At 49.2% G+C, this 13571-nt stretch overlaps 1 protein-coding gene across 4 annotated transcripts in view; it reads left to right on the top strand.

The window, feature by feature from the left end:
• The window catches only part of RERE (arginine-glutamic acid dipeptide repeats), a 173415-nt gene that overhangs the window by 77663 nt on the left and 82181 nt on the right, over nt 1-13571 (top strand). For all 4 annotated transcript variants that reach the window (XM_088066413.1, XM_088066412.1, XM_088066414.1 and 1 more), the window contains exons 4-5: nt 10389-10494; nt 12851-12947. In XM_088066413.1, coding sequence (XP_087922539.1) covers nt 10389-10494; nt 12851-12947 — 203 coding nt within the window. The remainder of the gene's footprint in view (nt 1-10388; nt 10495-12850; nt 12948-13571) is intronic.

The raw sequence follows: 13571 nt of genomic DNA, 5'->3' as shown, positions 1-13571 counted from the left end.
TCAGCTGGGGCAAGTTTGTGAGGAAACACCTGAAAGCTTCATCCTGAGTTCAGCTGTGGCTTCGTGGGCTTTGCTGCACCCTCAGAAGTCACTGCTGAACTCGGAGTTTGAAAACTTCACGCTCTGAAGTACAAAATTCCATTAACTGTGGTGAAATATCCTCACAAATCTCTGATCTGGAGGTGATTAAACCAAGGGGCTGTTTGTTACTAGAGACATTGGGCCAGGAAAACAAACAGCTGGGAGCACATCTGGAGCATGGCTGCGTTTGAAACAGGCACAGTAAATATTGAAATTTGAGCTAATACTGCGTTATATTACAGATTAATTTATCATGTGCTCGTTGGGAAGCACTTGTAGGACGAGTGCTGCAGTTTACACCAGTTCAAGTGCTGGGAAATGCCTTTGGATTTGTCAGTGTTGCTTGTGCATGAATATTTTATTTCACTTTTCCAAGGTAGGGAACGCTCAGGGAGCTCCAGGCCTTTCTGTTCCCAGGGAGATGGCACAGCCAGAGCTGCAGACAGTGCACAGGCAGCTGAAACACGGGCTTGGGAACTGATCTAAACAGGCTTCACCCCTTAACTTGTGTGTCACAGGGAGACAGAGCTCCTCATTCATCATCTCTAACACTTCCATCTCCCAAGGACAGGCTCCTGCTCAGCAGTTTGAAGAACCAAGTTCATGGAAATGTTAAAACCAACTTCAAGTTGTTGGTTCAAATTCAAGTTAAAACTTCAATTCTGAGAAGATTGTCTTTGGTAAAAGGAAGCTGATGGAAATCATGAGCGCTCTCTAGACTGGTCAAGCCAAGTTTTATACAAATTCCCCGAATAACTTTCAGTCATTTTTCTGTTTTGTAAGGCTCCCTGCCAGTTTCTGTGTTTGTGGGTGATGGTGGCACACAGAATGCTCCTGTGTGCAGTGAGAACTGGCTCTGGTGATTCCCTTGGGGTAAATCCCTGTGCCCAGGCCAGGGGAGAGGCATCACCCTCGCTCCCATCGCAGGAGCATTCTGGAGTCAGAGCCTGGAATCTAGCACTGATGGGTTCCATCCAGTGCCTCCAGTAATAGAGGAAATTAATTCGAGTTCTGCACGAGGACTGAGTGCTTGCTGCTGCTTGGTCTCTGCTGCTGGACTGGGAGTGAATTAACACCTTGACTTCTTTAATAGAAGTTATTAGTAGCTTCATTTGTTGAAGTTGTAATGCTGTGGTGATTATATGGCCCAAGACAAATGATTAACTTTGGAATTGTATGGCTGGCTGTGTTCACTGCAGTTCAAACCAGAGTGCACATGGTGGCCGTGGGATGTGTTAGAGGTTTAAAAACCACATTTCTTTATTTCAGAACTGCTTTTCTTGTGGACCATCTCAGTTGTCTGTATGTTCACACTTCCAGAACCCAAGAAAAACCCAAGTGGGTTTTTTCTTTGTATCTCTCTCCCAACCTTTCCTTTGAGGTTTTTTTCTCCTCTAGCGGGTAAATGCATCCTGTTTATTCTCAGCGTAGTTATTTCTGATTTTAGTGTTTTCAATATCTGTCTGTTTCCAGATGAATGGAGGGCATCTTTCCAGTCCTTCAGTTTAGATTAGATTGCAGCCTGTGGAGCTGGTTTGGGGTATGTTTATTTAGTACTGATTTACATATAAATACAAAGAAAAACTCCAAAGCTGGGTGTTGCTAATTTAGCTATTGATACCAGGGCAGCCAGCACCAATCTGTATTAGAAATTCCCTGTGTGGTGAGATACAGCCCTGTCTTCTGCAAATTGACATTTTTGAAGATTGCTGCTCTGGGTGTTGCCCATTAATTACTGGCAGGGATTTTGCTGAGGCTGTGTCTGGCCCTGCTGTCAGCCCCTGCTCAGCCCCTGTGTGAATTCTGGGAGAAAAGCTGATTCTGCTCTGCTCTGAAGCATCAGCTGGTCAATAACACACGTTGGGGCAGTTTCTGAGAAGATGTAAACATTTCAGTCAGTGACCATTTGCTAAGGAAATTGCATCCTCTGGGGAGCTGCTCAAGGAAGCGTTCACTTTCCAGGCATTTATTTTCCAAACACACTTTGTTTCCTCGCAGGAGCAGCGTTTGCTTTTGTGGTGAAACAGCCAAGTCACAGGATCTGGCTGATCAGTGCATTTTCTTTTCGGAATTTCCAGCCCCAGCCTATTGGCAAAGGCGCTTTAATTTTTCCTGTTACAGAATTCCCCTGCCCATGAGGTGATATTTTAGCAGGCAGTGACTGTTCAAACTCCGGGCTGGGTTTGCAGAGCAAACTGTCTCCTGATTGTTTTATCCTCCAGCTCTTGGTGTGTCTTTGTTCAAAGGTAAAGCCCTCAGTGAGATGGTAAAGAAAATGTGGCCTCCTGATATTTAAAAGGTGAGAAATCTATTTAAACTGTGTATGATGGCTTCGAATAGCCCCACTGCTGAGTGCTGCTTGTTTTAATAGAAGTGATAAATACTGTGGCTGGTGCTGCTCTGCAATTAGATCAGAGCTATGTGCTATAAATGACATTTAATGGCAAATGTCAGGCGGGGCCCGAATGGAATCTTCATTTCAGTGTTGCACTTCTTTGGCATAATGCTAAAAAAACCTTAATGGGATTTAATTACTGGAGCATCCATTCAATGATCAGTTAAATGCATTTGTGATCCCATTAAGTGGTGCTGGCTGCTGGTGCTGAGCAGGAGATGCTCGGGAGGGTCCCTGTCAGTTCTGGGTCAGCAGCTCCCCCTAAATCTGCCTCTGTGGAAAGGCAAAATCTGTAATCAGAGTGGGGCTGGGAGGGGCAGAAAACCTGAGCAGGGCTGTTGTGACCAAAAGCAGATTTTAATGAGAGCCATTAATGACTCTGGGTGTGTGTCTCGTTTTGGGATATTTGTGCAGGAGCAGCAGCGATGTGGCTCCTCCACAGCCTCACCTGGGGTCTGGCAGTTTATATAAATACATTTGTGAATTTATTCTGAAATAGGATTTCCCTGCCCAGCTGGGTGCAGTGGAATAGCCTTGAGCAGCAGCACCTTCACCTGGACAATTACCTGGAATTCCACATAATGTGGAGATTGGGTGGGAAAATAAACCCAGGAAACCTGGATGGGAAAAAAGGAAATGGAGCAGAAAGAGACCACAAAGGGATTAAACGAGGTAGTAAGCAATGACCCATAACCTTCATGGAAGATCTTATCATAGTTTTATTTTAAACCAGTCAGTTTTTAAGCATAACTGCTTTTTTTTTTAACAAGATGAAATTATCTTTTGTCGTTTAGGATCGCAGTGAAATTTTAAGGGTATTTTGAGCTTGAGTGTATTTCACTTAAATGAAAACAGGTGACTTGCTGGTTCTCAGCACAGCGAGCAGCTTTGTTTCTGGGAAAGCTGGAAAGCTGATGGAATAAACAGTACAGTTTATTTTAAATACAGACATCTCTCACAGTCATTACCTGAAATGAATAATGTTCCTTTTCTCCTTTAAAACCCTGGATGAGGCTGTGTTCAAGGTGAGTGACACTGGAGAGAAGGAAGGGCTGTTGGGTGACACTTGTTCCATGTCAGCTTTTGTCAGAACGTGCTGGGTTTGTGGATCTTTGCCTTAGAGCTGCAGTGTGGCTGAGGCAAGGGAAGCTCCTGGGGAGGTGGAGATCCCTCTCAGAGCTGCTCATTGCATGTCCTGCTGGATCTGTGCCACGATTCCTGTCCCAGCAGAGAGAACCCGTGAGGTTCCTGGATCAGAAGGAACCCGTGAGGTTCCTGGGCAGAGGGAACCCGTGAGGTTCCTGGGCAGAGAGAACCCGTGAGGTTCCTGGGGCAGAGAGAACCCGTGAGGTTCCTGGGACAGAAGGAACCCATGAGGTTCCTGGGCAGAGGGAACCCGTGAGGTTCCTGGGACAGAAGGAACCCGTGAGGTTCCTGGGCAGAGGGAACCCGTGAGGTTCCTGGGACAGAGGGAACCCGTGAGGTTCCTGGGACAGAAGGAACCTGTGAGGTTCCTGGGACAGAAGGAACCCGTGAGGTTCCTGGGACAGAAGGAACCCGTGAGGTTCCTGGGACAGAAGGAACCCATGAGGTTCCTGGGCAGAGGGAACCCGTGAGGTTCCTGGGACAGAAGGAACCCGTGAGGTTCCTGGATCAGAAGGAACCCGTGAGGTTCCTGGATCAGAAGGAACCCGTGAGGTTCCTGGGACAGAAGGAACCCGTGAGGTTCCTGGGACAGAAGGAACCCGTGAGGTTCCTGGGACAGAAGGAACCCGTGAGGTTCCTGGGACAGAAGGAACCCGTGAGGTTCCTGGGACAGAAGGAACCCGTGAGGTTCCTGGGCAGAGGGAACCCGTGAGGTTCCTGGGACAGAAGGAACCCGTGAGGTTCCTGGGCAGAAGGAACCCGTGAGGTTCCTGGGACAGAAGGAACCCGTGAGGTTCCTGGGCAGAAGGAACCCGTGAGGTTCCTGGGGCAGCTCTGCCGAGCCCAGGGCCGTGCTGGGCTGTGCTTCTGAGTGAGGCTGGCAGCTCCAGTGCCAAACTGGGAGAGAGCCCAGGGCACCTCCCCGGCGTTCCACAGCCTGCAGAGCTGCCCCACACGCACAGCCAGCCCTGCAGATGACGTGCCCTGATGGAACACCGCTTTTGGCCGTGTTTTGTGGTTTCTGAAGGGGTGGACAGACTGTTGTTTGATACCGGCTGTAGGCCCAGCTGTGTTCGTGGGGCTCCGGTGCCTTCCCCTGTCCTTCTGTGAGAAACGAGGCCACAAATGACCTGCTTGTGATGTTTGCTGCTGTTGGCAGACAGCGCTGCTTCAGATTTTGTAGAAAGTGCAGCAGAGGTGTAGAACAAACACTTTGTTTTTTGTGTGAGCGGTGTCTGTGAGCAGGAGCGTGCATCCCCTGGGCCAGCTGTGTCCCTGCAGGTGTGCAGTGCACCTGGGAGAGGCTGCAATTCCAGGCTAGGTGAGTGTGAGGAGTGTTTTACATCTCACAGTTACTCCTACGCCACGCTGAATTAATTTCCAGCACGCCGATGTGACTCTGTGAATTCCAGAAGGAATTTTATTTGCGAATAAAAAGGACACATGAAAAATTCTCGCTGTAAACAGTCAGAAAATGTCAGGCGCGAGCCATTGTGAAAAAATCCGATATTGTTTTGTCAATAAATTATGCTCTGCCCTGCATAGATCACAGAAATGGGCCTTTACCCTGGAAACAGCAATATTTGATACCCCAGGCAGCTTATTCCCAGCTCAGCTCACACTTGAGTGAATCCGCTGATCGATTATCCGCGGCTTTCCCAAGGCTTCTCATTTCCTGCCTCCCATTACTGCGCTCCATCAGCCCCGCTTTGTGCCCTGCCTCGTGTGCCCAGATAAGCCATCGAGGCATGTTCCTATTAGAAAAGCCCTTGTAGATGCAGCAGTCATTAGATAACAGTAACAGGTTTAGAGGTTGCAGGCTTTGTGTTGGCTCAGGGTAAGAGGACAGCCCTGCTCCGGGCAGGGGTGCCCAGGATTAATCTGCATGTGGCCACGTTATTGCTTTTATTTCACGTTTGTGTTTCTTGCTGAACGCTGACAATGCTGCTCTGTTTGCAAGGAGTAATTATGTGTTGCTATGCAGGCGTCTGAATTAAATAATCAAGCTGCAAAAATAACATTCATTTGTAGTAATAACCTCTGCATTTCCAGGCTGGGTTTGCTTGGCTTACAAACAGCTGATCAGTTTTCTTAATTAATTAGCAAACAGCCTACAAAAAGATACCCTGAGAACGTGAAATTACACGTGCTGATGTGGAGAGGGAAGAGAAATAATCCCTGCTGTATCCCTTTAGCTCCTGATTTCCAGATAGCTTCATTTGTATCCCCCCTCTGGTTGGTTTTTTTTTCCCTTTTTTCCCCTACAGTGAATGTGAGTGGTCTTTATTTCTCCTTTTCTCTCCTTTGACTATTAGTAAATGTCAGAATTGACTGAGAGTACAAACCAGTTGTGCAGCAGGAGAGAGGTTTCGTGGTGGGAAGGGAAGCTGTTGTGCTCCCTGTCCCTGTTCTGCTGTTTGTTTCTCTGGAATTGCTGCTATTCCCTGACTCCAGCGTGCCCATCTGTCATCTCCAGCACTTGGCTCATTGTTTCCAGAGCTGGTTGTGATTTAACTGCATCTAAATAGGGCGAGGAGTGCGGTGCTGAAATCCCTGTGGGAGGATCTGCAGGACATCTGTGGCGCTTGGGGCAGCGTGGTTCCCCAGCGCCCTGGGGAGGGAACCTGAGAGGTTCCTGGGCAGAGAACCCGAGAGGTTCCTGGGCAGAGAACCCGAGAGGTTCCTGGGCAGAGAACCCGAGAGGTTCCTGGGCAGAGAACCTGAGAGGTTCCTGGGACAGAGAACCTGAGAGGTTCCTGGGACAGAGGGAACCCGTGAGGTTCCTGGGACAGAAGGAACCCATGAGGTTCCTGGGCAGAGAACCCGTGAGGTTCCTGGGCAGAGAGAACCCGTGAGGTTCCTGGGGCAGAGAGAACCCGTGAGGTTCCTGGGCAGAGAGAACCCGTGAGGTTCCTGGGGCAGAGAACCCGTGAGGTTCCTGGGCAGAGAACCCGTGAGGTTCCTGGGCAGAGAACCTGAGAGGTTCCTGGGACAGAAGGAACCCGTGAGGTTCCTGGGACAGAGAGAACCCGTGAGGTTCCTGGGGCAGAGAGAACCCGTGAGGTTCCTGGGACAGAAGGAACCCGTGAGGTTCCTGGGACAGAGGGAACCCGTGAGGTTCCTGGGGCAGAGAACCCGTGGGGTTCCTGGATCAGAAGGAACCTGACCTGCTCTGGGCTGTGCAGTGACTCTGTCCTGCAGCGTGGTCTGGGGAAAACAGCACCTTGGAATTGTCACAAGTGCTGTGGAAATCAAGACATTCCTGCTTTCCGAAGAGAACTTGCAGCATTATTTATTTTTCCCCTATAAGGCAGAGGCTTGACCAGATGCCTCTGAACCGAGATGCTTTAATCCATTTACAGATCCCATCTAATTCTTGTTCAATGTCCAAAACTGATTCATGCTGTTTAAAAGGAACAAAACCCAAAATGTCAGCAAGAACAAAATCCCCAAATGAGCACTTTGTGAGTGCTGCAGCAAAAGACAATATTTTCATTAAGGGGGAGAATGTGGTTTTGTAGCACAGGGAATCGTTTTGAGCTGACAGAAAGACACTTGAAATTTAGAGCTCTTGCCATGGCTGCAGTTTGTGCAAGCCTGGATTTGGCATGTGACTGTCTGCAGATGTAAAGGTGTAAAAAAGGAGGGGGGGAAAAGAAAAAGTCACACTTTAGGAGGTAGAGGACACTTCTTTTGTGTGCACATGGTTTAAAAATAAATAGTCTGCCACAGAAGTTGGCGCCTTGACACCTCTGAGTGTAGTCTGCTTTATAAATGACATACGTATTTAGGAAGTTGGCTGACAAAATAGCATGTCTAGGAATTTCTGTGCCATGAGGGATGTAAATGTGAAAAGGGAGACTCTGACAGACGTTTTGTATTTTTAGCAAGATTGAAGCTTCAGGTTAAACCCCACAAAATCATCTTGTGTTAGAGAACGGGCACAGAAAAGAGGCTGTCAGGGCGCAGCTGGAAAATGAATTGGACAAAAATGACCAGTGGTGGTAAAAAGAAGTATTTAGGAAGGAGATCAGCTCATCCCTCCCCTGCCCAAAAAAACCCCAAACCCAAAGAAACCCAAACCCACAACCTAACCAGCCCCAAGTGCATTATTGCCACAGGCTTTTCTGTGAACAGCTCCTTGCACATCTCATTGTAAATGATATTTTTGTTGCTGCTTGGCCTGTGTGTGGAGGCACGGAGCCATTCCATTGGCAGCATTCCATGATCCAAATGGGGGACTGTCAGCAGCACGAGGCAGAATTGTTCTGATATTTACATTGGCCCCGTTTATCTTCTTATTTCTGAATCACTTAAAATGCCTCTGTGCTAGAATTTAGGTGTTAGTTAAAAGCCTGGGAAGTGGGTGCAGACCATGGGTTGTGTTCTGGTTTTATCACCTGTTTTGGTTATAACTCTTCATGCTTTTTCTCCATAGCTTTAAAAGACACATTTTAGTTTTCTGAGGTGAAAGAAAAGCCATTTCTGGGTGTTAGGGAAGCCCCTGCAATCTTTGCTGTGCCCTGTCAGTCCCACCCTGATGGGCAATACCATTTCTGAGTGATGAGCTGATAAAACACTGCAGAACACTGGAAGCACTTGGGTTCACCTCTGAATATTCCTGATAAGCTCTTGTGTAATCCCTGCTATTCCAGGTGTTTGAGTGGGGCTTCCAGGAGCTGTGGCAATCAGCAAAACCTTCTTCTTGCCTTGCTTGAAGGACCTAAAGGGTCTTTGGGAGGTGGGAGAGAGTGAGGTGTTCCCTTACAGCAGCAGAACTCACTTTGAAGCACTGATTTTTTCTCTGCAGTGTCAGAAATGCTGTTCTGTGCCAGAATGAGGGGCAGTGAGCTGGGGTGGCACCGTGTCCCCCTCGGGCTGTGGCTCCCAGCTCTGGTTTTTGTGGGATCCCCTCGGTGCTTGCCGATGTCAGGGATCCTCTGACAGAATCTGGGCCCTCCCAGAGCTCCTCCTGCAAACCTGTCCCCTCCTAGCAGGGTCTGCAAGGACATTCCTTCCCATTCCCTGCCTTCCTCCCCCTTTCCTTGGCTGTGGCTGCTTCTTCAGCCCTGGGATGATTTTTGGTGTGTAGGGAACGTTCCCTGGCAGAGCACAGTGCGGATTTCCAGTCCTCCCCTGGTGCCATTTGCTGTTCCAAACCCCCATCCCCAAATCCCCCCTGGTTCTGCAGTCCTCTCTCGAGGTTCCATGTGCCTGTGCTCCGTGCAGTTCTGATATTTCAAACACTCCAGAGGCACAGACCCTGAAAAACCAGAGCATTGATGCCTGTTGTAAGCTGTGCTCGTGTGTTTGGATGGGTTTTGTGCCAGGGTGAAGCTCTCTGAGCATCCTCTCCGGGTTTGTGGAACAAAAGAGTGGGGTTTTTATCCTCTCAGCTGAGAAACACAAAGAGAAATTGCAGAGAAATGCTGGGTTGATGTTTCCCATAATAAATAAATAGAATTTTTGAACTCTTAGCGAGAGGGTAACAGATTATTTACTTGGACTTTTTTGTCTTCAGAATTCAGAGAGGCTGCTCGTAAAAGCTGTGGTGCACAGAGCATTATTTCAGGAGAACAGACGAGTCTGCAACCCCAATTTTTGAACAGCAGGCAGCAGAAATCAGAGCCTCCTCTCACTCGTTGTCCTTTTGATTTTTTTTCCCCCATGCATTAGACAAGCTCGTTGGCTTTGATTGCAAATGTGTTGTTTAAAAAGCCACGGCGGCGGGCTGAGGCTCCTCCATCAGCCCAGGGATGCTCAGGGCTTTGGGGATGTGGAAGCAGCTCCGGCCCAGCTTTCCTGGCACAATGCTGCCACTGGCAGTGGTGTGCTGGTATTACACGGGCTCTGCTCGGGAAAGGCTTTTCCCAGCAAGGTTTGGATGTTGTTTATTCAGCAGAAGAGCTCCAACAGCACGGGAGAGGCAGCAGAAGGAGAAGCACCAGCCACCGGTGACCCACGCTCAGCAGCGGTCTCAGGCGGCTCCAGAGGAAAACGGGCTTTGCCTCATGCCAAAAGAATGTTCCTTTCCCTTCAGGACTTGCTCCCTTCCTCCCCCTTCTTCTTTTGGAGCAGCAGGGAGAATTGCAGAGATAAACTCAGCAGAGTCTGCAGTGATTTGATCTAAAAATTCTCTTTAAATGGTGTTTATGCTTTGGGTTCCTTCTAAGGAACAAATTGGTGGCTGGAGCCTCAAGGAAAAAAGAGCATTTGGGGAAGAGAGTTTTGTGTAAATTTTGCTGTGAGGTTGATGAGCAGTCAGAGCCTGTAATTATTGTGATTGAAGTGCAGTATCCTATTCTTTTGTGTAATGAAGAACGTCTATGATTACGTCTGGACCCATCTGTCCTTGGGGGGAAAAAAATCTATTATCTCTTGGTTTCCACTGCTGAGAATGGTTGCACTAAATGGTGCTACTGTGGGTGTTCTTTTTTGTGTGTTTGGACATAAATACTTCTTATTTGTGGAAATTAGCAGACTGCATGATGCCAAAAATTGCAGTCCTTTTCTGATCCCCGCCTCTTTCCTTGGGTTAATTAACATGAGTGAGTTGATTGAGGTTTGCTGGTCAGATGCAGAGACACAACTGTGAGGCAGGAGGTTCTCCTGCCTTTGTCTGGGCTGGAAATCAACCTGTCACCAGTGCAGGCTGGAGAAACACCTTCCTCCCTCTGGGTCTGACCTCTCAGGCCTTTTTCCCAGTGGGGGTTGTGGGGCTGTGGGCTGATTTCCCTGTCGGTAACACCCTGGGGTTGTTTTTCAGAGCAAGAGGGACCATCTGCTGATGAATGTGAAGTGGTACTACCGCCAGTCCGAGGTGCCCGACTCCGTGTACCAGCACCTGGTGCAGGACAGGCACAACGAGAACGGTGAGTGGGCTCTGCAGAGCAATGCTGTGCCTTAGTTCCAGCTCTAATAGAGCCAGAACTGCCCCAATCCCAGCTGTGACAGAGCCAGAGCTGCCCCAATCCCAGCTCTAATAGAGCCAGAACTGCCCTAATTCCAGCTGTGACAGAGCCAGAACTGCTGTGCCTTAGTTCCAGCTCTAATAGAGCCAGAACTGCCCCAATCCCAGCTGTGACAGAGCCAGAGCTGCCCCTATCCCAGCTCTAATAGAGCCAGAACTGCCCCAATCCCAGCTCTAATAGAGCCAGAGCTGCCCCAATCCCAGCTGTGACAGAGCCAGAGCTGCCCCTATCCCAGCTCTAATAGAGCCAGAACTGCCCCAATCCCAGCTCTAATAGAGCCAGAACTGCCCCAATCCCAGCTGTGACAGAGCCAGAACTGCCCCAATCCCAGCTGTGACAGAGCCAGAGCTGCCCCAATCCCAGCTCTAATAGAGCCAGAACTGCCCCAATCCCAGCTCTGACAGAGCCAGAACTGCCCCAATCCCAGCTGTGACAGAACCAGAACTGCCCCAATCCCAGCTCTAATAGAGCCAGAACTGCCCCAATCCCAGCTGTGACAGAACCAGAACTGCCCCAATCCCAGCTGTGACAGAACCAGAACTGCCCCAATCCCAGCTGTGACAGAGCCAGAACTGCCCCAATCCCAGCTGTGACAGAACCAGAACTGCCCCAATCCCAGCTGTGACAGAACCAGAACTGCCCCAATCCCAGCTCTAATAGAGCCAGAACTGCCCCAATCCCAGCTCTGGCAGAACCAGAACTGCCCCAATCCCAGCTCTGACAGAACCAGAACTGCCCCAATCCCAGCTCTGACAGAACCAGAACAGCTCTGTGCAGGGTTATGGAACCAGGACATGGTGTTAGAAAAGGGCTGGTGGTTTCTTACCTGCCTGGTGTCACTGGTGTGTGTCCTGTCCCTGTAATCAGGAGCATTCCAGGTGTGCTGGAAGTGCTGGGCTTCTGGCATCATTACTACTAATAATTAATTATTAGTTAAATTAATTCTGGTATTATTACTAAAAATTAATAGCATGATCAACAATAACAACTATTATTATTATTGTCATCATCATTATTTATTTATGTATTTATGTATTTATTTATATATTTATTAATAATAATTATTCTCTCCTTGAGAGAGGATAGAGAAGCAAAATAACCCTGGATCCTTGGCAGGCCTCCTGGACACTGCACTGATAATGAGCTGAGCACCAAAGTATCTGCAGAAACTGGGGATCTCCTCTGGTTTTTGTGCTTGTGCCACAGAGTCATGAGAGCTGTGTCTTTTACAGTCATGCTTACACACATGAATATTCACTGTGATTAATATTGCAGGGAGGGATGGAACTGAAGCACTTGGTGCAGAGTTTCCCCTTTTGTCTTTGCAAAAACAAGTGTGATCTTGGCTTTCATAGAAGCAGAAAAACTTTAGTACATACCCCAGTGTCATTTATCTCCTGCCTCCAGGGAAGACATAACATTTGCTTCTGTTCCTACCAGGAGATTTCCTTGAGGCAACTGTTAAAAATTCTGAAGATACTCCAAGGTGAACTGTGATGATAAAAGTTGATGATTGAAATATGGAATGCAGCAACTTTCTGGTGCCTGACAGAACAAAGTTGAGCACACATTCCCCTTTTAAAGGACATTCTGTGTGTGCTTTTAGCAAAAGCTCCACAAATAGAACATTCCTGTTACTAATTTATTTGAAACTTCTAACAATGAGATTACAGGCACAGTGTCAAAAAGTATTTTTGATAGCATGGCTGCTTTTTTGTGCAGTCTCCTGTGTGTGGAGAAGTATTTTTGTGTCTTCCTCAGAGGTATTAGAAAGAAGTCACAGAAGAAGTTGTCTTCCAGTTCTTTGTTAACACTCAGAATTTTCTGTGTTTGAACATGAATATCAATATTTACCTCAAAGCCAGAGCACTGCACAGTTATCACTGTCAGGATTTTGTTGAAGGTTTCACATTTAATATGCACAGGAACCAACACCTTATCCTGGAAACCAGAACAGATGAATTCCCTTGGCTCCTTTCACCTGGGAGTGACTGCTCCCAGAGGTCCACATGTGTCACCCGGTGCCCCTAAAAGCCTTTTCCCTTCAGAAGTCGTGGGAGGATTGATGGGTAGGAATAGATGGGATGTTCTTACACATTAATTCTCACTTGCCAGCCCTTCCTGAGTGCAGGAGGGGCGTGTTTGTGAGCTCTGAGCGTGCACCTGGGGACATCCTGAGCTGTGACTGCAGTGGCAGTGCTGTCCCAGCTGTGGGTCAGGGTGTGGCAGAAGCTCTTTGTGCTTTTCTCTCGGGCAGATTCGGGACGGGAGCTGGTGATCACAGACCCGGTGATCAAGAACCGCGAGCTCTTCATCTCCGACTACGTGGACACCTACCACGCTGCTGCCCTCAGGTCAGGACGGGCTGGGGATGGCCTGGGGGGTGGGGGACAGCCTGGGGACAGCCTGGGGACAGCCTGGGGACAGCCTGGGGCTGAGGGACAGCCTGGGGGACAGCCTGGGGACAGCCTGGGCCTGGGTGACAGCCTGGGGACAGCCTGGGGCTGAGGGACAGCCTGGGTGACAGCCTGGGGACAGCCTGGGGCTGAGGGACAGACTAGGGGACAGCCTGGGGGGTCAGAGGTGTCTGGGACTGGGACAGGGGTGTCGGGGGTCACTGTCAGCCAGCCCAGCTGTGTCCCCTCCCCTGCAGTGGTTCCGTGTTCTCTGCTCTGGTCCAGCAGGAGCTGCAGCCTCCTCTCCAGCCCAGTCTGTCAGTGGTGAGCAGCAGCTGCTGTTTCCCAGCCCAGCTCGGGTCACTGCCCTTCCCTCAGAGCCCCACTGCCCTGGCAGCAGGGGCACTGCTGCAGCCCTGGCTCTCTGGGCAGGGCCCCGGTTAAATTAAAGCGTTAAAGGATTTTCCTGAGTGCTTTGCACTGTCCCAGCTCAGCCCAGGGCTGAACCTGCCTGCCCAAGGGAATGCCCAGGGGTGTGCCCTGCACCCTGCCCTGGAGCTGCTGCCCTTCCACCCTCAGGCT

The sequence above is a fragment of the Pseudopodoces humilis genome, chromosome 24 (genome assembly GCF_049639895.1).
Source record: "Pseudopodoces humilis isolate 2021_Gansu_Grassland_sample_001 chromosome 24, ASM4963989v1, whole genome shotgun sequence".
In the NCBI taxonomy this organism is placed as follows: domain Eukaryota; kingdom Metazoa; phylum Chordata; class Aves; order Passeriformes; family Paridae; genus Pseudopodoces; species Pseudopodoces humilis.
Note: the sequence above shows the minus strand (reverse complement) of the source record. Positions and strands in the feature narration are given on the sequence as shown.